The sequence below is a fragment of the Diplotaxodon limnothrissa genome, linkage group LG6 (genome assembly GCF_057381915.1).
Source record: "Diplotaxodon limnothrissa isolate DT_005_m linkage group LG6, D_limnothrissa_male_GT1.1, whole genome shotgun sequence".
Lineage (NCBI taxonomy): Eukaryota > Metazoa > Chordata > Actinopteri > Cichliformes > Cichlidae > Diplotaxodon > Diplotaxodon limnothrissa.
Genome location: NC_140601.1, coordinates 42,677,951 through 42,700,594, shown reverse-complemented (window position 1 = coordinate 42,700,594; position 22,644 = coordinate 42,677,951). Strand labels below are relative to the sequence as shown.

The following is a 22,644-nucleotide window of genomic DNA, read 5'->3' as shown; positions in this document are numbered from 1 at the left end:
CAGTGCAGTGACGGTTATGACTTCAAGACTTCTTGAGCTGTAATCAAGGTTCAGTTGAGCTGTGTGTCTGTGAACACAACGTGTTGTAACATAAGCAAACGTCGTCTCACCTGATGAGTGAAAACGCTGCTTTGAGTCACTGGTTTGGCACCAGTGGGGTAAACACCAGCTCTTGAGCCAAGTTGGCCAAAACTTGGTGAGACTTGGTTTGTAGGTGCCGAAGAGTTTTTATGGACAGAAGAAATCTGCTGGACATTAGCTGCTTACTAAAGAGCCTCACACGAGGTGCCTAAATCAGCCGTCCCCAAGCCCCGAACCACGGCCCGGAACCAAACTGCTCACGGCCCGGAACCAAACGACTCACGGCCCGGAACCAAACGACTCACGGCCCGGAACCAAACGGCTCACGGCCCGGAACCAAGCGACTCACGGCCCGGAACCAAACCAACCACGGCCCGGAACCAAACTGCTCACGGCCCGGAACCAAACGACTCACGGCCCGGAACCAAACGGCTCACGGACCGGAACCAAACCAACCATGGCCCGGAACCAAGCGACTCACGGCCCGGAACCAAACGACTCACGGACCGGAACCAAACCAACCATGGCCCGGAACCAAGCGACTCACGGCCCGGAACCAAGCGACTCACGGCCCGGAACCAAGCGACTCACGGACCGGAACCAAACCAACCATGGCCCGGAACCAAACGGCTCACGGACCGGAACCAAGCGACTCACGGCCCGGATCCAAACCAACCATGGCCCGGAACCAAACCACTCACGGCCCGGGCCATGAGTGGTTTGGTTCCGGTCCGCCAGAGCTGATGCTCAGGTGTGCAATTTATGGTTTTCAGGGTTTTTATTGTTAACTCTGTTTCCCCGGGTCTTTTCCCGTGTTGTAGTTGTGTGTCTTATTTTGAAAGAAATGTTTATGCGTTACCATAGCGATCAGAGAGCCAGAGAGGAGGATGTTACTCTCAGTGTTGTTGGTGCATTTCAGGAGGACGCTGCTAATAAAGTTACACAGTTACACATTGATTTCATGTTTATATTATATTTACAGAATACCACAGTTTCTGTCTCGGTCGTATCATTTTATTTTGTTGTATTTATCCGCGACACCTTAAAGGCCGGTCCATGAAAATATTGTCTGACATTAAACCGTCGGTGGAGCAACAAAGGTTGGGGAGCGCTGGGCTGCATGATTAAACATGCAACACAAATTGATGAAACTTCTTAAAATTCCTTGAAGAGTTTCAAGGAAACTCAAAGTAAAGCACTTTGTGACTGTCTGTGAAAAGCGCTTAATAAATAAATTCTACTTACTTACCAACGCTCCAAAAACACTCAAAGCTTTGGCTCCTGTCTGCTGCAGGCACTGCTGAGTTACTTGTTTATGAAATAATGAATGCAGTGCATAAGTTTGTCTTTGTTCAGTCCTACTTTTCATTTATTTATTTCTTAAAATGCTTTTTACTTTAATAACCCTGAACATGGTTAGACCAGGCGCAGGTATAAGTCAGCTTTGTGGTTTTCTGTCAGCTGATACTTCAGCGCAGGTTTTAGTGGGATTCGTCTCTTTGCTGCAGCACCATGCAGTAGTTCTACTGCCTGTCTTTGATTTCCAGCTGAACTGTAGCAGGGATGACGTGGCTGAATTTGAGAGTAGATGAGGGTTTTATTTGTCCTCAGCAAAAGTTGGAATTCTAACAAAAAAGAAAAAGAAGCCTGGGAGGAAGGAAGGAAGGAAAGGAGGGGTGATGGGAAGCGTGGATGGACAGGTTTTGATCAGGCCTGTGTTTCTATAAATAGCTCATTCTGCCTTCATCTGTCTGTTTTCACCCAATCACCACGCTGCCTCAGTCCAAAAGTCGCTATTGATTAAGGACAGAAGCAGACGCGCTCTGCTCGGCGAACCTCGCATACAAATCTGTGACTGCCGATTTATAGCTTAGGCTTGTCGCATAATCCCATTAGAGTCCTTTAAGCAAGGCATCTTCAACTGATCCTCCTGCTTTGAAAAGTGGGGAGAGGTCTCCTCCTTCTCTGACAGGGAGGACGAGGAGGAGGATGAGGAGGAGGAGGATGGTGGTGCCGCTTTGGAGTCACATGACTGATTTGTGTCTGTTGCGGGGAGTGCAGGCAGCTGGCCAAAGTCGTCCCTCCCTCTCTCTCCATCCTTCGCTCTGTCTCGCGCTCTCTCGCCCTCGAACACACGCGTTCGTTAGCGCGCTACAGCAGATTGCATGCGTGCGTCCGTGCATGAGTGCTGCCGCCAGCTTCTGCAGATACACATGTGGTGACCGTGTGCCGTGCTGTGGCCCGAGCTGCCCGATCACTAACCATGTCCCTCTTGTGTTGCTTCTCTCTCAGGGACTATGGCTCCAAGCGCAAGTCGGGTAAGTCCAACGTTTTTCTTCATAGCTCTTCCTAAAGTTGACTTTAACCTTCCTTCTCTTTCCACTTGTTGCTCCTTGAGATCCACATCCAGGGGGGTGGGGGGGGTTGTGTCACGTACGAGTCTTAAACAGGACTGCGGATTGTCTGCCGCTCATGTGATGTCAGTGTGTGGTTTGTAAACTAGCCCCGCTCTGTGCTTTGGGCTGGGTTCAAACAGCTGTCAGGCTGTTTCCTTCTGGCTGCAGATTTGCCTCACAGCCCAGGGTGGGGTTCAGAAATATCTAGTAGCTTTTTGGCACGTCAGAATAAAGTCGTTAGAGATCTGATGCGATCAGAACGACTGGATTGTTTCCCCGAGTCTTCAGTCGAAGTGGCAGGCAAAGCATTCTGGGTGACACACGTCTAGTTTCCTTAATAATTCAACATGAAGATGAAGGGATGTGTCTTTGTCAGCACAGGTGCGTCTGAAGGTACGGAGATCAACCTGATCATTGGCTGTCACACATGGTTGTAACAGAATAAGGTTAATAGCATTCAGTAATAAATGTCATGGCTGGGCTAATAAGCAGAAAACAACCATCTGACTGTAAAACCGTGACTGTGAACGAGCTTTAGCCTCATTAAGAAGGTATTAGCTACAGAATAGCTGCTTAACAAAAGACTGGTACATGTGAGTCCCTCATCTATGGGAACCCTGCATGTTTAAGGCTGTAGAAATGCCTCCTTATGAATTATTGAAGGGAAAATGCAGGAAGTAGGCTGTGGATATCGGAGACTATGGTTCTCTTGGCCTACTTGATGTCTTGATTTCCAAGCAGCTTGAAGGTTGTGATATGTGCTTTCCTCTGAGAAGAACACTCTGGCAAATGATCGTGAGTTTATTTTTGGCCTGAAAGCACAGAGCTGCGAGAGACGGGTTATTATTCAGTTACGTCCACGTACCTCGCAGTGATTTGATTTCTCGGAGGCTGATTGCTTCTGCGGAAAAGCAGCTTGTGATTTTTCACTGCAGGCTCTGAGGCAGGCGGCTCCTGTAACATCCGCGTCTGCCGACGTAGTCTTTGGGATGCTGCCCGGTTGGACGGCAGCCCACTGACCCACTCGTCTCTGCTGCAGCACGACCTCAAGTATCATGAAGTCAGTCAGTGTTGCAACAGGGTGTCTGAACTTCTACTTTAAATTTCAGAGAGATTACAAAACGTCTGAAACATTTCAGTAAGTGCAAAGTAAAGGAACAGTATCTGTTAACGAAGGAAAGGCAACACACTTCTTCTGTGGTTTGGTTCTGGCAGAGACCTGGAAATGGCAGAACCAGTTCGAGTCCTTATATACCAAACATGTCAGAGTTTACACGCAGAGGTGGTGAGTTACGCAAAGCTGATTAAACCGTTTAGCTGTCGAGTGTTCAAACCGTTCACTATCTGCTGTACGCACAGAGAAACCCCCACAATCCATCCTGGTTGCTCCTGTTCATTTACCAACATTTACAGTCACAGCTGTTAGTCTCACTGTTCATTCTTCTTCATACTGCAAGTCATCATCGTCTTCTCCGTACTTCCTTGTTGAAGTTTGAAGGGACGGTCCAGTTTGGTTTAAACGTGACCATTAAAGCTCATCACAGCTAACATCCAGCATGACCTTTAACCTTTCACATCCACACTGCAGAACAGCGTCTTTGTGACTCACATGTCCTTTGAAATAATTTCACATTATTGATTTAATAATGAATTATGGTCAGCTAACTGTTTTAGCGTCCATCAACAGCTCTGTGCCAAAACGTAGGCTGCGTCCTCCTGAGGCCGATTACGACGCGACGAAGATTTGAAGGATGGGTCGGGTGTGTCCTTCGTGGCCCACCATATCCCAGAATTCATAGCGTGGCCCAGCCAACTCCAGTTTCCAACAATGGCAGCTACTCAGTTTAAATATTACTCTTATTAATCTTTCTGGGTCACAAAATAAACTTTTAAGATATTTTCAGGCGAGACTGTAGCTGTGCAAACTTCTGTTTGTCAAGACATCACATACTTGCAAGATTGGTCCAATGTTTTCGGAGACGCCTGTTACCCACCCGCTCGATAGCTGACCTTCAGCTTAACACATTTTGTTGATTATTAGCTAACAATATATTCATGCCTATAGTATTAGTCGATACCTTTGGCTAATTTAACACTTTACTTTTTGAACGGTTGCTTATTTTATTATTATTATTAATCAAGTCATTAATCAAACTCCGGCTCAGACGTGTTCAGCTCAGTTTTTTCTTCCCTGGTTTTTCATGTCTGACTCCTGCAGGGCTGTTCGGCTCACTAAATGTCATATTGAACAAATCTCTGACCTGACAGTTCTCCACCAACACCAGGCGTCTGCAGTAACTCCTGTTTTCTGTCGTCTGCACTAATTAGCCTGATTAGGAGACCCTGGCTGTCGCTGTGCTGCGCAGACGACACGGACGATCTGCTGATGCTTTCAGTTTTCCTCTTCCAACAACACAGGACATAAAAATGAAGAACTAGTCCTTCATTTATTCCACAAACGAGACATAAAGCACAGCTTTGTGTTGGCAAAAGTAAAAATTGGTTTCTTATCATTGTTGTTTAATCGTTTATAAGATGAAAGAACATAATGGAAAGAGAACAGCTGATCACTGGTGACAGCTGCAGATGCTCATCTGTGATGGAGGGTTTGTGCGTCGTGAGGCTTACAGGAAACCAGTCTGAGTGCTGGTTATTATTCTCTGGCCTTCACATTGTGAAATCATAGGCAGGTTTAGTCTGTTGCCACATTATTGTGTTTGGCCTTCCTTTGTTTGCTGTGCGCAGAGATGATGTTGGTTGCATCTGCCAACAGCCGTCCTGTTAATTTGAAACGAACCGTTGGTGGCGGTGCATCCGTCACTTCCCCCGAATCAAAACACTTTTCGCAAAAACACAAGATGTTTCTCAAACTGATTGTGTAACTACACAAATTCACAACAGATGAGATGGAAGTTGTGTCGCTTGTTTAGCGCACGTAATCCCCCACGATGAAGGCCAGACGCCATAGACGTGATGAACAGTCAGCGTTTGTCGCTGACGCGGTCGTTTGCAGGTCTCTCGGACGTCAGGCGGACACGTGTGAGTTAAACATCGTCAGTTTGAGGGGAGCGCGGCTCGTACTCCTCCGTGTGAGAGGAGCGGGCGGAGGAGGGAGGCGCAGCTGTGCGGCAGGAGCGTGTTTGTTTACGTGGCGCAACAGATAAGATTTCAGACGTGTGTGTGTGTGTGTGTGTGTGTGTGTGTGTGTGTGTGTGTTACAAGCTGTACAAAGTCATTTAGCAGTTTTACAGTCAGTGTTGAGCAGTTTGCATGTAAGCTGTCCACCTCAGGCTGCTGTTTGCACATCAGGAGCTCCTCTGTCAGCGCGCGCACACACACACACACACACACACACACACACACACACACACAAACTCTTGTTTTTGTTGACTCCTCCTCTAACGTCACTCTGAGCACCTGTTTGAAGCATGATGTCAGCACAGTGCTGGGTCGACTTCAGCTGAAAATGATCATTGTCTTCTCGAGCTGCATCCACGAGGCTTTGCAGTAATACGGAGCGGCGCGAGTTCGTCCCAGAGGAGCGCTCATTTAAAATTGGAGGAGGTGATGTTTGAGATGGAGGCGAGCCGGGCTGGATTGGGGAGAGGTTGGACTGAAGCGACGGCGTCCTTTGTGGGCAGATGTGATTTGAGCTCCTCGCTGAGATCGGGGGGGTTTCACTGGAGTTTGACCTTCACGCGTCTCCTCCTCGTGTTGTTTGCACACAAATGTCGTTTGTCTCTGATGTTTGCGTCGCAGTCAGACTCTGCGTCTCTCCTCGCTAAACGTGGCATCAATGCGAGTTAGGTTTTGCCCGCGGTTTGACATTGTTAGTGTCCCCGTCGGCCGCTGTGCTTTTTCACGAGCGCTGAATCGATGCTGGTTTCTGTGATTTGTTACTGGTCCCTTTTGTCTTGGTGACGGGGTGATGGTGTATCCTTCTGTGGTAGCGCAGTGTTGGCTGGCTGTGTAATGACCTTTCAGAGGTAAGGCTGGAGCTTCACTTTGACATTTTTAATGGGGATTAATGGACTTTGCTTATCTGATAAATATTTAAAAGTGCAGAGAAAATGCTCGCGTACTCCACCCAAATTAAATATTCTATTATAAGTGTCTTTGGCTCCGTCTCCCCCCGACAGGCTCAGCCTGCTCCCCACTCTGTTCAGCACCAGTTCAGCACCAGTTCAGCACCAGTGGGTCCCAGCTGTGTGCAGTTAGGTTCATGCTCTGTGTCTGACCCCAAAGCTTGGACCTCCTGATTAGATAATGACTGACTGAGACATTAATCGCTTACACATTCTTGTATTCAGTTGTGCTGTGTGGGAATGTAGCTGTAGCTTTCCTTGTGCTTTCTTCTGATGTTGAAATGCAAACGTTAGCATGCTAAACTGCAGCGGTGCGCATGCCAACCATTGTAGCTGCTAGCATTGTCACATCAATGGCTAACTGACATTAGCACTTAGCACAAGGTACCACTGTGCAGACTCTCAGAGCTAGCGTCGGTGTTGACGCCACGTGCAGCTTTCAGCAGGTGCTGCTACTCAGACGTGTTTGGTTGACTGATGGTGAAGAAGCGTGACGATCGCGGCGGTTTTGGTAGTTTGCTGGTCTGAAGCATTCAGGTCCAAGGTCAGAGAAACTCCTCACACCAGCTGTCAGTGGCACGGTGGTGGAGGGATGATGGTTTGGGCACCGAGCAGTCGCTCAGTAGATGCTGAACACTTCTGTTTACCAAAGTATGACACAGATGTGAAGCCGTCTGTCTGTCAGCTACACGACGGCGATCACAGCACAGCAGCGAAAACACTACGTCCAGATGAACTTCACCATTCATTATAAGATTATTTCCTGTTTTTACTCTTGTGGCAGATCATGTTTTCAGTCCATTTTCTTATAAATTGGTTGAAAATCTCTCTGATAGTTTCATGGACACTACAAACATCAGCAGCAAATCAGACGCTGATTTTGGGGGAATTTAAATGCATCATATTGAGATTTCAAATCAAAGCGTTCTTGCTTCCTGTGGTGCTTCAGAAAAGTCGTACAGATATGCACTCATGCTGGATGTCGTAGTCCTTACAGTCCTCAGGCAACGCGTTCATCTTGTTGATGGACTGATTTGTCAGGATGTGCTGTACTGTCAGCAAAATCAACTTTTGTACTTATCATCAACTTGTTGACAGAAAAACTGGACACAGCTGATAGGCCCCTCCAGTCCAAACACAGAGAAAAGTACCTCAGAGACGTCACTTCTGACGCTTAATTGCTGGGTAATGTAGACGTTTGGGGTCAGAAATGCAGGAAAATTACAGAGGAAACGCTGCCGGGTCGGCTGGTGTGTGGCATCATCTTCCAAGCCTGAAAAGAATTAAGTGTCCGTGTGCGTGTTTGTTTGAAGGGGGAGAGGGTTAGGGTGGAGAGCAGAGCTAATATCATTCAGATGTTGCGAGCGGCTCTGAGAGCGGCGGGTGGGGAATAATAACGGTAGACTGTCAGTGTGTAGGGTTTGACCCTGGCTGACCTGGGACCAGCCGTATCCCACCCTGTGGGGCTAACTTCAATCCACCGGAGCTCCCGAGGCTCAGGAGGACGACGAGAGGGGATTTAGCTTTTATTATCTCACGTGAGTCCACGGAGGAGAGCCGCGGCCTCACGACAGGGACGGCGCCCAGTACAGCCGCGAATCAGAGCGTCCGTTTACCTCAGTGCTGAATTTGAATGTGGACTCTGCTGTGCTTTATTTGATAAAGACCTGCTTCTGATCATCTTTGAACTGCTGTTCGCTCAGAACACATGCGCACAAACCTTTTTTCTGTTTGGCTTCGTTTTTGTTCCAGTTTAGATATTTCTGGCTTTAAGCTTTTCCCATCTTACAGAAGTCTGAGAACCTGCTCAGCCGCCTGCTGCCGTCAGCATTGTGTGCTGCAGAAAACAGATGATGTGGTTGGAGTATTCACTTCTCGTATGTGTGCTGGTGTCCTGAACGACTCCCTGTAGTGCGCTCCACACTCACTGTCTGCCGTTTTATTGGAGTGTAAACCTGTCAGAAATGCTCGTTTGATGCTCGTTTCCACAGCTTTGATAGAAACACTGTTTCGTCAGACTCGTTTACCCTGTTTGATATTCAGCTTATTTATACTGCAACGCTCTACATACATAAGTTTATCCTTGTGTTTATTCTTTAGTGTTCAAATGAAACATTTTCACCGATTTGGCCCCGAAACAGAAGACTGCCACCGGCCGGGTCACCAGCGATCCGCTGGGGTCGGGTTAGGGCTGCGTCTCAGCCGCACAGTCGCTGTTTCCAGAACTACGAGACGCTTCAGATGAGGTGCTGTAGATGCATTTAGGCCTCTGCCGTTGGGTTAAATAAACTGCGTCATTTCTAGTGTTGTGGAGGCGCCTCCACGCTTTGATCCTTGCTATGACTTTGACGTGCTTCTTTGAGTTTGGTCTGGTTCGAGACGACGCTTTAAGTCATCACAGTGTAGTCGCTGTGTCATGCTCGCACCTCCCCGTCTCCTCTGATGCATTGCGTTTAATTTCCTGGTTTGGGGCTGCTGGTGTTTTCGGTGTGGAGACGGGAGCGTCTTTAGAAGTGGCTCACGCCCCTCAGACATTCCTCACACAGCGATGGAAGAAATGGAGAAAGATGAAACGGGGGTGGGATGGGTGTAGCGAGAAGTGGAGCTGGTGTGTCATTCCTGGATCCGGTGCTAAATGTGAAAGGATCTTATCTGTGGCACGTTTTATTTCGTGTTCAGTGGGTGTGAGAGCGGCGTGCTGCAACATAGTTTTGCTTCTGCATGCCGTCAAACTGAATAATCTCTCTCTGCTTCTTTCCTTCCTTCTCCTCGTCTGCAGTGTGGATGTACGGCTTTACAGACAGCCCGAGGAAAGAGGCCTCAGGTAGATATGCATGCGCTGCTGTGCTCGCGCGACATGCTAGCTGCATCCCTTTTAGGTTTTCGGTTTATTTCTTTTCGCACTTCAGCTTTCTCTCAACATCTGCTTTGCATGCTCCCCCCTCTTTCCCCCAACCCATCCGCTTAAATTCAGCTTCTCTGTCTGCAGCGTTCTCATCCATCTCCGGGTGGATAGAGCGGCTGGAGCCATAAAGCAGCTGGCTGCAGAACGTGGACTTCAGGCCTGCATGTGGTGCATGAAGTGCATTGGTGTGAAATAAGGTGTCAAGTCTGATCTTTCACATTTGTTTTGATCGCTGCCGCTGAGCTCCGTTAACTGTGGGAGTGCAGGAATGATGAGTGAGGGCGACCAAAGAAGAACAGCTGATGTTCCAGCTGAGAGCATTTCTCCTGACAGTATACAAGCGCGTAGCTTCGTGTAGCTTCACGTATCCGAGGCTCAGATATCAAAAGTTGTTCCTTAAAACTGTCAAAGTGCTGCTTTGGGACAAAAAGTAATTGTAAAACTTTCTCAAACATTATTAACTTAGACAAGGAATGTTTTGCAATCAGTTCTGGAATATAGAAGAAGAAGGAAAGCGGTCTTTATTGCTCAGCAAGGCATGGTTGCCATTACCGCAGCGTAAAGCTTTCAAATAGCTGGATCTGTGCTGCTTTATTACTTCAGGCTGGCTTTGACTGCGTCCTCCACGTACGCTGCTTACTCACTCACACATTAATCCTGCTGGAGGAGATGCTAAAGTGGAATTCCCGCCCTCACCCAGTGGTGAAGTAAATTTATGAGCATTCCAAGGTGTTCGATGCCAGTCCTGCTTCACATGCGAAGATGCTTAACTGTGTTTTAGGCGTACTAAAGCACTAAATGCCTAACATTTTCCAAGATGCTTCAATGCTAGCTGCATTCTGTGTACTGCAGGACTAAAGACAGTTAACCTTAACAGTGGGGTGTCCAGACTCTCCCCCAGAGATAGGGTGAGGAGTTCGGCTGTTCAGGACAGGCAGCGAGCAGCGTCGCTACTCCATCATCTGACTGCCTCCTGGACTCCTGGGAGGACACATAAACCAGGGGTGGGGACCTCCAGGCCTCGAGGGCCGGTGTCCTGCAGGTTTAGATGTGTCCTTGATCCAACACAGCTGATTTAAATCGCTAAATGACCTCCTCAACATGTCCTGAAGTTCTTCAGAGGCCTGCTAAGGAACTAATCATTTGATTCAGGGTGATATCTAAAACCTGCAGGACACCGGCCCTCGAGGCCTGGAGGTCCCACTCCTGCTATAGACGGATTATAGGTGGATCTAGCTGGTGTGATACCATCCACTGGTTTCTGAAGTCTCGGTTTGAAGACTCAACGTGAGTCTTTTCAGAATCGTCATCGTGGGGTTTTAAAACCAGACGTGATGGGGGGGCACTCAGCACATCCGGTTTCAATCACAAGCTGTTTGCCAATGTCAGGATTAATTAAGTTTTTTATTCAATATGATCCCAAATACGTGACCATAGGCTCAGCAGATCAATGGTATCGCCCCCTGGTGGTCATTATAAAGAAGAGGAGTTTGAGTCTGTTCCACATTGATGTCACCTTTGAGATGTAGAAGCGGTGTCCAGAGACCCCGGGACAGACCCCGATGACGTCTCTCGACTGGCTCGTGTCTCATCTCCTCCCAGAGGAGCTGCTGAACCACAAATCACACATGTGGCAGAAATGGACGAATTTTTCATTTTGTTCGCTAAAATCTAGTGAAATCGAGGGTTTTGGAGTTCAGGGTAGGAGTTATGGCCTGTATTTATATAGCGCTTTTCTAGTCCCTAAGGACCCCAAAGCGCTTTACATATCCAGTCATCCACCCATTCACACACACATTCACACACTGGTGATGGTAAGCTACATTGTAGCCACAGCCACCCTGGGGCGCACTGACAGAGGCGAGGCTGCCGGACACTGGCGCCACCGGGCCCTCTGACCACCACCAGTAGGCAACGGGTGAAGTGTCTTGCCCAAGGACACAACGACCGAGACTGTCCGAGCCGGGGCTCGAACCGGCAACCTTCCGATTACAAGGCAAACTCCCAACTCTTGAGCCACGATCGCCCCCGATCACCAGTAATGACCTCAAAGGGTCCGGTTATTGGACCAGTTTGGAAAGTGTGTGTTTTATAGCGTTTTGGCCCCACAGCAACTGTTTATTTTTACTTCCTGCATTAATGTTCGGTTCCTGAAACTCTCGCTAAAGCGTCTCTGTGAACAACAGGATGTGGAGTAATTGCTAGTCAAGTTCATCTGAGTCTGCATGGGGTCACCTCCCTGTGGCCAAACAGGCAAATAAGCGTTTCTGATAGGCAGCATGTGACTTCAGCAAAGCGCTGGCGTCTAAGAGGTTAAACACTGGAGCGGAGGGAGAAAACAGAGCGGGTTAACCCAACTGCAACTCTTTCTTCTTTTGTTTCACGTAAACATGGACCCAGCCTCCTCCTCTGTTTCTCTCTCTCTAGTCGCCTCATATGTTTCTATTTAAGGCCAGCAGTGCCGACTGCTATGATTGGTGTGCTCACCCCCCCCTCAGACTCCCCCGTCCAACGGCTGGCTCCCAGAGGCGGCGGAGGGGAGGCCTTTCCTCTCAACCGCACTGTTGATTTTCCACAGGGAAACTTCACCATTCCTCCACTCATTCGTTCCCCAGTCTTCCCTTCAGACCGTTAGCAGCTCTGCTGTTTCTCCTTTTTCTTTCCCCCCTTTTTTCTCTCTCTTTCCTTTTTGGATTTGGGAGTTTGCCTCAGGTCATGGATCCTCTGTAGATGTCAGATGGAGCGCCTACAAACTTCTCCCTTCGCTTCTTCGCTTGTGTTTTGACTCCTTCCGATGCTCCTCGGTCGTTCGCTGCGGGCCAAGGGTCGACTCAGCTGTATGGCCAGACGTTTGGGACTATGCAGCCAAGTCGTGTGGTCGCATTCTGATTGGGCAGGGACGCACAGCGGCGGGGAGCGGGGTTCGGCCGATGGAGACGTACCGGGCGCGCGGCGGCAGCGCGGTTGGTTGCGGCGGGCGTTCGCGGGGTGCCACGGCGGGCAGGTGGCTGACGGCCTGTTTCTTCCCCTCAGGGATTGACAGCTCGGAGCCCATGGTGCTGGAGCAGTACGTAGCCGTGGCCAACTACGAGCGGCAGGAGAACTCTGAGATCAGCCTGAAGGCCGGCGAGACGGTGGACGTGATCGAGAAGAGCGAAAGCGGTGAGTGGATGTTTTTTTGCTCTCAGTTTACATGCCGAGCATCAAGTGCTGACTTAGATCTACAACCAAACATCGTAGCTCACAGGTGTTGTGTTGAAAACAAAGGAAAAGTGCGTTTTCTGCACACGCTTTGAACTGCTTGACATGTAGTTTGATTCTTCCTGTTTGTACAGTGGCATAAACACACAAAACCACGCTCACTCAGCGCCTCTCTGGATGCTGTCTCCTGTCCTCTTGATTATGTTTCCTCCTTTTAAAACCCCGTCATGTACACACGGCTGCCTCCTGCGTCTCCTGGCTGGGCTTGGCACCACCTGGAGGTGCTGTTTGGCTCTGAGAAGTCGGGTTTGTGGACAGGAATGTCCAGTAATCATATGTGTGCACACACACCACCTCGACAGAGTTTGCTTCATCAGCAGACGCTCCACGCTCTACCTTGCCTTTCCCCCGTTGGAATTCTGTTTAGCGACCTCGGAGCTGGATCTGATTTTCCGTGCTAACAGCCACTGACAGCCAGCAGCTTGCACAACTCACAGCAGAAACTCTGGCACAGACACAGCACGTCGCTGCGTCTCTCAGCTCTTATCTGTACTCTGATTACACATGAGTCCATACTCTTCGAGATATCCGGAGCTCGCACATCTGTGATTACGTGCACTATTGAGTCCGTTTAGGCTGCAGCTCAACATTTTTCACATCTTTGTTTATTTGGCGTTTTGTTTGTTTGCAGTTTGAACACATCAGCATAAATGAGACGATTTTTTATGGGAAGTTTAGAGAGAGCGAAGGCGTCGCATGGGAAGCTGGTCCTGTCTCGATGAGGAAGACGAGAGAACTGCAGCTTTGTTTATGATGTTATGAAATATCGTGTAGGACGAAAACAGTTTTACTTTTTGAAAACATGACATTCCTTTGAACTTGAAAGATAATGTAAATACATGAAAGCAAGTAATGCTGGAAAAGGTGAGCGTGTGGTGGGACACGGGCTCAGCTGACTGTACAACCCCTGCAGCGACTCGATGTTTCCAGGTCGTACAGCTGGTCCATACGTGGGTGGCGTGCGGTGAAAATCTCACCTGATCAAACTTTTTATGACTTTTTCTAAAAGTTTTTGAGTAAATGAACGGTTTAGAGTTTAGAGGTGGGTGAAACATTTCATCATCATCCAAATGACTTCTTCAGGTTCCTCCAACCTTCCAAAGAGCTCATTTGCATAACGAGCGCACCGCAGACTTGTAGGTCAGCGATGGTCGTTCCTTTTTATCACCAATGGCTCCTTGACTCCTCGCTCACTTGATGCATATGAAAGAAAAAAGGACTCATATAGTTTGTTTTTGTTTTCATAATCGTTCAAAGCTGAAACTGTAACAAGAATAAAAACCAGTTATTAATGTCAAGTGTTCTTAGAAACTCTCGACTCTTCTGATATAACTTTGATCGCAGGCACCGTTTGGTGTTAGGCGCACGCATCGCTGAACGTTTTATGTCATGAATATTCATGTTGGCTCAAGTTGCACAGTAGTTTCTCCCTGTGATCCTGTTTCTGTGCATGAGGCCTGACAGCAGCTGCTCACCAGGCGTGTTTAAAAGCAGCGTGGATGCAGAACTCGGAGCGATAGGAGCGGCTTCTGAGCTCTCGGGAACTCTCGTCTCAGAGCTGGATGTGTGCGCTGTCGTCATCGGACGTGGAGCAACGGTGATGATGATGATGATGGTGACATCACTTGGAGACTATGCCAAGGCAAACACATCTGAGAGCTCGAATAATATCCCACAACCCCCTTCCTGCTTTTCAAGGCTTTCCTGCAGCCTCCTGGTCCGATGTGCTATGTTCTGTCTTCAATGCAAAGACACTGACACTGGGGCTGTTAGTTACAGCTTATTTTCTTTTAATGCGTGGAGTGGAGTGGTATTTTATCCTCTGATCCTCTCCAGGAAATGTTGAAATCCTTTTGTGTACCTGATCTTTTTCATTCACATGCACATTTTCTTTTCTCTGCACACTCGACACACATGTTGTTATGCATTTGCTTTTATTTATTCCAGCAGAGAAGAGTTCAGTCGGGTTTTTCAAGTGTCTGCAGGCTTGACCTGACATAATTACGGGTTCAACCGTGGAGCCGGATGTCGTTTATTTTTGCCTCTATGAGAAGCTATTGGCCTTACAAGTCAAGACCCAGCTGTTTCACTGCAGTGTCGACAAGCTCCGTCATCAGACTGGAAACTGGTTAAGTCATGAGCTCTGTGAGGTGGTGTGCATGCAGCTCGCTTTGTGTATCACTGAACAAGTATCTTACAATTTAGGAGCTGCTAATCTAGTAAAAATAGATTTATGAAGCATCAGGGGGATGGGGCGAACCAGAATCGGTCTGGGCCACCATCCGGGATCTCTCCCTCTGGTCTGGACATGGGAACCATTCAGTGTCTGGAGAGGCAATGTTCCAGCTGGAGAAAATAAATCTGCATATGTGACGAGTTAAATTATATGATGTGTCGGAGTAAGAGGAGGCAGTGATGTGAAGGGACAGAGAGGGAAGGCTGGTGTTTTTAATTAGTCACAGACCTGCGTTATAGCTGGTGCTTGATCAAAAAAAGTGGTCCCTGTTCCACTCTCCTGGTCCCTGTTCCACTCTCCTGGTCCCTGACCCACTCTCCTGGTCCCTGACCCACTCTCCTGGTCCCTGTTCCACTCTCCTGGTCCCTGGCCCACTCTCCTGGTCCCTGTTGGTTATGATGAAGCATGTGTGGCCTGGAGGGATCTCAGGGAATTTGATGAGGATGATCGAAACACCAGCTCGTCCTGCCACAGCAGTCCCAGAGAGTCACTGTCATGGTGTACTCAAGTGCCTCTGGCATCCTGTTCCACTCTCCTGGACTTTGCCATGGAGATTAAGCAGGTATCTTCTTATCTCAAAAAGACCTTGTAATGCAAAAATGTAGTTTTTACTCAGCGAGCATATTGACATGCTCGCTGTGGCAGTGTTTTAGCCACCTGCTGCCACCAAAAGGCTGACGGGGTATGCTGTCTCCCAGCATGGGTGGTGTGGGCACCTAAGTTTGTCAATGTGATAACTCGAGAACGAGGAGACACAGGAGCTTCAAACTGATGCCAAAGTGTATCTACTAAAATTCTCAAACGAGTTTGAATCTCAGTGACTTTGACCTCAACGTCAGCGTAAACCGACGTAAAAACCTTGTGAATGTCACAACTTGTAAGTCATAGATGTGTCGATCTTGCGTCATGGGGCTAGAAGAGAAGTCGAGGATTGCCTAGATTTGCCAGATCTAGTGACAAACATCCCTGCAGTCTGTTTATCTGCATTTTATATGAAACTAGGGAAACAACATGGAATTGATTACATTTCATCACGACGCTGAGACATTTCACAGCAGAGTTGGAGTTTGGACATTTATTGTTGCCCGTGACAACAGTTCAAAGCATTGCTAAAGAACTGAGGATCCGTCCACTGGTGCTGTGGACGTCTGTAGCAGACTCCGTCAGTCCAGCAGATACAAAGAGTCAACGAGTTTCATTTAAAACCACAGGAGGAGGCTAATGAGAACACAGCAGTCATTATGGTCCATTTTGAGGAGACCACAGTTCAGTCTGGTCCGTAATGGTAGACCAACAAACAGCTTTCCTCCAGGCACCTCTACAAAACGAGTCCCTGCTTGGCAGACTTTTTATGACTCCACAGGTTAATTGTTTCTGGTTAAATTATGCTTGGATCTGTTGGTTTCAGGGCTGACTTTATGTCTTCTAAATACCAGGTTTCTGCATCAGGCTGTTCTAGATCATGGACTTGATTTCAATGATGGATTCACATTTTTTTTACCCAAATCCAGCTACATGTTGGCGTAGGGTCTTAAACATGACCGTTGCTTCGTGTAATCCCTCCCATTCTTCTTTCATTTTCTAATTTCTTTAAGGTCTAATGGCCAACAAGTTCAGAAATGATGTGAAAATTGTACAGAATAAAGATAAAGAGTGTTCAGAAGATTAATTCGTCACCTTCTGAGATCTTTGACAGTGAATTCTGAATCGCAGCGACTAGCCTTCCTCTCTGTGGGCAGACAGAGAGTATATGGAGAAAAACACCCCTCTTCCCCCTGTTTCATCATCCGAGACTAATGGATGTACCAGCAGGACCTTGACTCTAAACTGCAAACAGGATTCTTTGGGTTAGTGTGCCGCCCAAGCCCCACCAGCCGGAGAAGCCATTTGCCCAAATATCTTGGCCTTGCTTACTGCCAGGGTTCAAGAACATTTTGTCACAGTTGATTTTAAGAGATTAGACAGCTTTGCTTCTTTTTCTCTGGTCTTGACTCAGCACCTCATAGAGTATGACGTCCTGCTGTGTTCCCAGATAATACTAATCCTCCGTTTAAGAAAGTTACAGCAGTTTCTGTCATAAAGCTGAAGTCTACATGGAAATACTGATGCCACATCTTAGTTATGTTGAATTATTGTCAGCTGCTAAAATTCTGTTGGACGGAGAGTCAACGCCAGAAGTTTTGGCACCATTTTCCCACCACACCTTTCCGTGTGCCCAGGGGAGCTGGTAAGAATGGCAGCACTTAGACTAGCCCATGACGCCTTTCCAAAGCCCTGTCCTCAGTGAGGTTCATAAAGAGAGAGCCATGAGCTAACACACTGAGTGAAACCTCAGCATTAGATCATTTACATTAAACGCTCCTGTTAACTCGGGGCAAGTCTTAACTTTCGGCTGTGCAATAATTTATTAATTTGCACCGGACTGCTGGATGAAAAATGTCTCTGAATGGATTTAATTTCTTCTTCTCCTGCAGTTGCCAGAATGGCGCTCCACCTGCCCCTGAAGGCTCTGCTCCTTGAATAAGGATACTGTATGTTTACTCACAACTGTGGTTTAGATTTATGAGCAATTATAAAAGAAACGCAGCTTTCAGAGCTGCATCAATAACCCCACTGAAAGTACAGGAAAGACACAGTAAATATATCCAATAATGTTACGCTGGAAATATTGAATGTACCACTGTGGGTCATAAAAATCACCAAAGTGCCAAATTGTGAAATAAAAACTTTATGAAAGCCTCTTAAACATTCTGTATTTAACCTAGCTTGACATGTCCGTTGCTTTAGGCCTTCAGTTGTAGATTATGTTGTTCATTAAGATGTGCCAAGGCTAACTCGGAGGATGTTCTGGATCAGAAAAAGGCTGTTTCGGACAGCACGCTGCGGGCGAGCATTAATACTGACAGCCAGCATTAAACAAGGTGGTTTATCCAGAAGATGGTGTGCTATCATCTCACTACACCCTAGCTTGGCTGCATTAGCTAGCTTCACCCTCAGCCAGTAAAAAGGCGCTAAAGTGCTTCAGTCACTTCTTAGAGTCGAGCTCAGAGAGGCTGGGGATACTGGAAGCTCAGAGGAGCTGCTGTACTTGAAGCTGGCCACCTTCAGGGGGTGGAGGTGAACACATGCTAACACACATGATCAGTGCAGAGGTTTAGCCTCACTCCACTGATCGTGATGTTTGACCAAAAATGGTTATTGAAGTTCCTGCTGCCAGCTATCCCCTTTCACTTGTAACAAGTCGGCTCAGTCACAAGACCCCCAAGTTTTATGAAAACTTCCAGGAGGTAACATGAGCTTCAAACTGGGATGTAATGCTTCCACCGTTGCTCATCAGTAAAGACCAGAACCTTGACATTTGTCACTAAGAGGATTGGGTGCCCTTTTATAAACTCTTTTTGAGACTAGCTTTGAAGTGCTTTAAAGTGACACACCATGTGAAATCTATGCTTTGAATATGAAACATTAATCCCGTGAAGGTTTGAGAGCTGGATGAATGATGTAAGCCTGTAGATTGGGAAAGTAGGTTGTAGTTATTTCCATAGCAAAGTTTCAGTCTATTAAATGTACTGTGCTAAGTCATTAGTGAGATGGGTGGAGGGGAAGTTTCTGGAAGGATTTTACTCCAGTGTAAGCTGACTTTCAAAAGTTATCATGATAACCTTAATGTTGTTCTTGGAACAGACTATAGTAGGCCGAGTAATCAAGTAACTCCGTGAAACAAGGAAAAAAGTTTCAGGTTAAAAAGACCTTTCATACAGAATTAAATAAGAAGCTGGCGAGTGAGGAAACACTGGCCTACTGAATGCTGGGACACTTCTGCAGGTTGTATAATGACAGGGTGGCTTAACCAGGCTAGACAAAAGCATAGATAATTAAAAATAGCATGTTAAAAGTATGGCTAATCAGTTGAAAGCTAGCTATAGCCTTCGGTCCCAGTTGAAAGCTAGCTATAGCTTGTTAAAAGTATGGCTAATCAGTTGAAAGCTAGCTATAGCTTTCAACAAGGTATGTTTTTGTTTTTTAGCTAACCAAACCCTAACCCTATGTGTAGCAGTTGGGTTGCTAGCTAGCAGGATGGACAAACATGACATTTTTGGCCTAAACATGCTGGATAAACAGTTAAATTAGCTAGCTAAAATTATACATAAAAAACTAGAAACAGTTAGCTGTCGATGAAGGGGCTCTCTGCCTGTGTGGCTGGGCTTTCAGAAGCTCTAGTTTTACAGGCAGTACTTACTGCAGTAGTTTTGCCACCAAGCAGCAGAGGTAGAAGTAGCTGCATGTTTCCAGCAGGCAGTGATTTTGGTCAAGTCTATTGAGCTGTTCGATGTTGAGTCGCATCTTGGCAGTTTATAAAGGGGCTGAATGAAGGAGCCAAATTAGAGCTGTTACACTTTCAGAACGCTTTATTATCCCAATCAGTAACAAACCACAAAAAAATGACCCTAAAACCAAAATCAAATGTATTTTATGTGCTGAATGCTAAATGCTGTGTGTAGCTTGAGCTCACTGTTGGCGCTTGAACTAAAGGAAGTTTTAAGGATACTGATCAGACGCTTGTTACAGAAATGTTTCGTGCTGCATTTCAGAGTTTTTGGATAAAGCAGCAGGTATTAACACTGATGATTCTTGGCACTGCTCTTCTCTTCACTCTTCTTCTCTCTTTAACGACTTTTATAGCTTCACAAAGTTCAGTCTGTGGAATCCCAGCTTTGTGTAGGTACACAGGTTTAACTGAGGACGGTCTGGGTTTCAGTTGGAAACATTCAGTCACCAACATTTAGCATGTCGACCGGATCAAAAGGATATTTTTGGATGATGATGATGAAAATCTCTGGTAGAAAAGCACTGCTTCAGGCTAATCTCATTTATGAAGCTGCTGCAGTTCACGGTAAAGATAACACTGTGGCTAATTGTGCAGCTGGTTTGAGGCAGCGAGAATTGTTGTTCTCCTATTCTTTGAATCTCTCCTCCTGCTAACTCTGCAGAAAGATAAGCAAGTAGTTCAATGCTGAAAAGCAGCACTGCGTTCCAGTCCTCGCCGCTCTCCAGGGGATCTGTTCCCAATTAGAAGCTGAAGGGAACGAACAAAAATGACAGTCATCTCGTAGGTAACCCCTGCATATCACATTAATAAAAGACCTCCCTGTAGAAGCTGATGAGCGTTCAGCGGTCCAGAAAATGAGAACGTGAGAGGAAAGTGTGAGGTGCTGTTTTTGGAGGGGAATTAGCATGAAACACTCGAGCTTTGAAGCTCCAGCCAAACATCTGCTCCCCTCCTTTGTCTTCCCTCGGTCAGTCTTTGCCCATACCACCCTTTTAATCTCACTTTCCTCCTCCCGCTCTCGCTCTGTTCCTCACCTCTGTCTTCTTTTTATCGCGTTTGCTCTTAAGAACTTTGTGTATCTCCTGTTCCTCCAAAGCACCCCCCCCCCCCAGGCCTGTTTCAGTCACTGATAAGCTGGCTCGTCCCGGTTACTGTTCCACTATGTTCACTGTGACCTCCACTTTCCCTCTGTGGGGAAAAAAGGCAATTATTGCCTGCCAAGGTTTGGTGTAGTTAGAAGCTCCAATTAGAGCCCAGCGCTGTAAGAGACGCCAATTACTGCCCCTCTGCTGTCTCCATATTTATGCTTTGTGCTGTGTCTGTGTATAAATGTGGCAGCACAATCTATCTATGTGAATATTAGTCATTAGTTTCTGAACGCTTCATAAATCCCCAGAACAGTTGGGTGTACTTTGTCAGACAGACGCTCAGGAGCGTGTAAGTGGGCGCAGAAACGAGAGCGCGGCTGCTGCACGGGTTCTATTTTACTGTTCGGGTAAAGAGACGGCACACGCTACAGCTGTCGAGAGGACTCGGGGAGCTCTGGGATTGCTCTGCTCATTGGTGACACAATCCCTGAATCCCTGTACAGTAGGCAGATTTAAGAAGAGGGCGACAGCTCCGTGTCTCTCCAGAAACGAGAAATGAATCTATTTATTGAAGGTGCAAACAAAAGTTCTGACGCATAGAAAGAATAATAACCACCTGCTAGGCCTGGGTTTCCTGCTCTGAGCGCTTGCTCGTGCATTTCAGCAGTTTAACTCTGGACTTCACACTCGCTCAGTGTTCGTGGGTAAACCTGACCCACATTTCTGCTGAAGATCATCCCTGTTCATGAAAGTCTTTAATGAAAGAACCTGTGCCGTGTCCGAGCCCAAAGGCAGCGCGTCAGGTCAGGAGCACAACCAGGACATGATTAGTCATCGAGTCGGAGGGTCAGACTGTCACACAGAGTTCGACTGAAGCATCCCGAAGAGTCCGACATGCCGACCTCAGCCGTGTTTATTCTGAACTCACAGCACTCATAGCTCACGCCAACACTGTTGCAGCCGTGGCTTCATCCTCTTCTCCAAGGTTAAATTCAAGTTAAAATGTCACCACCTGCATCCTTCACGCAGTGACGGACAAGCAGAAAGCACGTGTCACAATAAACGTTGGATTAATGCTAGAGAAGACGAACAAATTTTGCATTATCGCTTCCACAAGTAGATGTCTGGGGATCATTTTCAGTGGCTGGTCTTGTGCGTTGGCATGAACATCCATGACTTTGTCTCCAAACTGGAAGAAATCGTGTTCTGACCACTTAGACTCTGCATCCTGCACCGCTGACCTCTCTGAATATTTAACTTTTCCTGAAAGCTTTCTTTGTACAGCTCTGTGCAGCATCAGGAACGACTTTCAGGAGATAATTTTCCACAGTGTGCATCCTCACCTGAATCCACTTTAGCCCTACTTTGAAGTATTTCCATTCTAAAGTAGCTGCCAGTACTTTACTCTTTAGGTGTCACAGAGGGTGGGATGCTTGGAGGATCCAGGCGACGCCAGCACGAGCATTTAGCCCTTCTCGAGTGTTTCGGCCCTCCACACACAGACGTGGACAGTTTAGTCCACACATATGCTGGGACAAGTTCTAGTTTGCTTTAACTGACTCTGAGAACAGTTTCTCCGTCTGGCTGCTGATCTCTGGTCCAGATCTCCTCCTACGAGACAGATTTTCAGTGAAAACTAATCTGTCCACAGGCGGCTCTCACGCGCTCAGGTTTACCGCGATACCAACTGTCTGTTTTTGTCCCAGTCTCTCTCATTTGGTGTCTTATAGTCACATCTGTGTCTCTGTGTTGTTTCCCGTGCTCTGTCTGCAGGCTGTGCAGCACTTTGTGATTGCAGAGGGTGTGTGTGTGTGTGTGTGTGTGTGTGTGTGTGTGTGAGGGCGGGCAGCAGTGTTTCTGGTCCTCATTTATCTGTTTTTACTGTGCCCACTTTCTCCTGAGCTGGATTTATTAGCGAACTGGGCCCTGTCAAAAGCTTGCCTTATGATAGCATGTGTGCACACGATGGAGGCCGGGCCTGCCGCGTGTGTTTCTGCCCTTTGAGATGTTTTGTATTGATGTGCATGTGTGAGACGGGCTGAAGAACCCCAGAACTCTCCCAGCCTGTTCATATCTACGCTGTAGTTTTCATTTTTCTTTGTTTTCTCTTTAAAACCTCGAATAAACGTTCTAACATCAGCTTTGATCAGCGGTGCTGCTAAAGAGTGGTGGCGTCTGGCTTTCTTCACTGGGCCAGTTTTTATTATTTAGCGGTCTGGAGGAAACTTTTCATGCTTTTAATTCCCCACATTTGGCTCCTGC

At 47.2% G+C, this 22,644-nt stretch overlaps 1 protein-coding gene across 5 annotated transcripts in view; it reads left to right on the top strand.

The window, feature by feature from the left end:
* sh3pxd2aa (SH3 and PX domains 2Aa) overlaps nucleotides 1–22,644 on the top strand; it is a 97,851-nt gene that overhangs the window by 49,325 nt on the left and 25,882 nt on the right. For 2 of the 5 annotated variants that reach the window (XM_085355232.1, XM_085355231.1), the window contains exons 6-8: nucleotides 2,374–2,399; nucleotides 9,342–9,386; nucleotides 12,501–12,629. In XM_085355232.1, the coding sequence (XP_085211358.1) occupies nucleotides 2,374–2,399; nucleotides 9,342–9,386; nucleotides 12,501–12,629 (200 nt within the window). Of the gene's footprint in view, nucleotides 1–2,373; nucleotides 2,400–9,341; nucleotides 9,387–10,555; nucleotides 12,431–12,500; nucleotides 12,630–22,644 lie in introns of those variants that run through there. The other 3 variants (XM_085355234.1, XM_085355233.1, XM_085355235.1) reach the window with 2 other exon arrangements.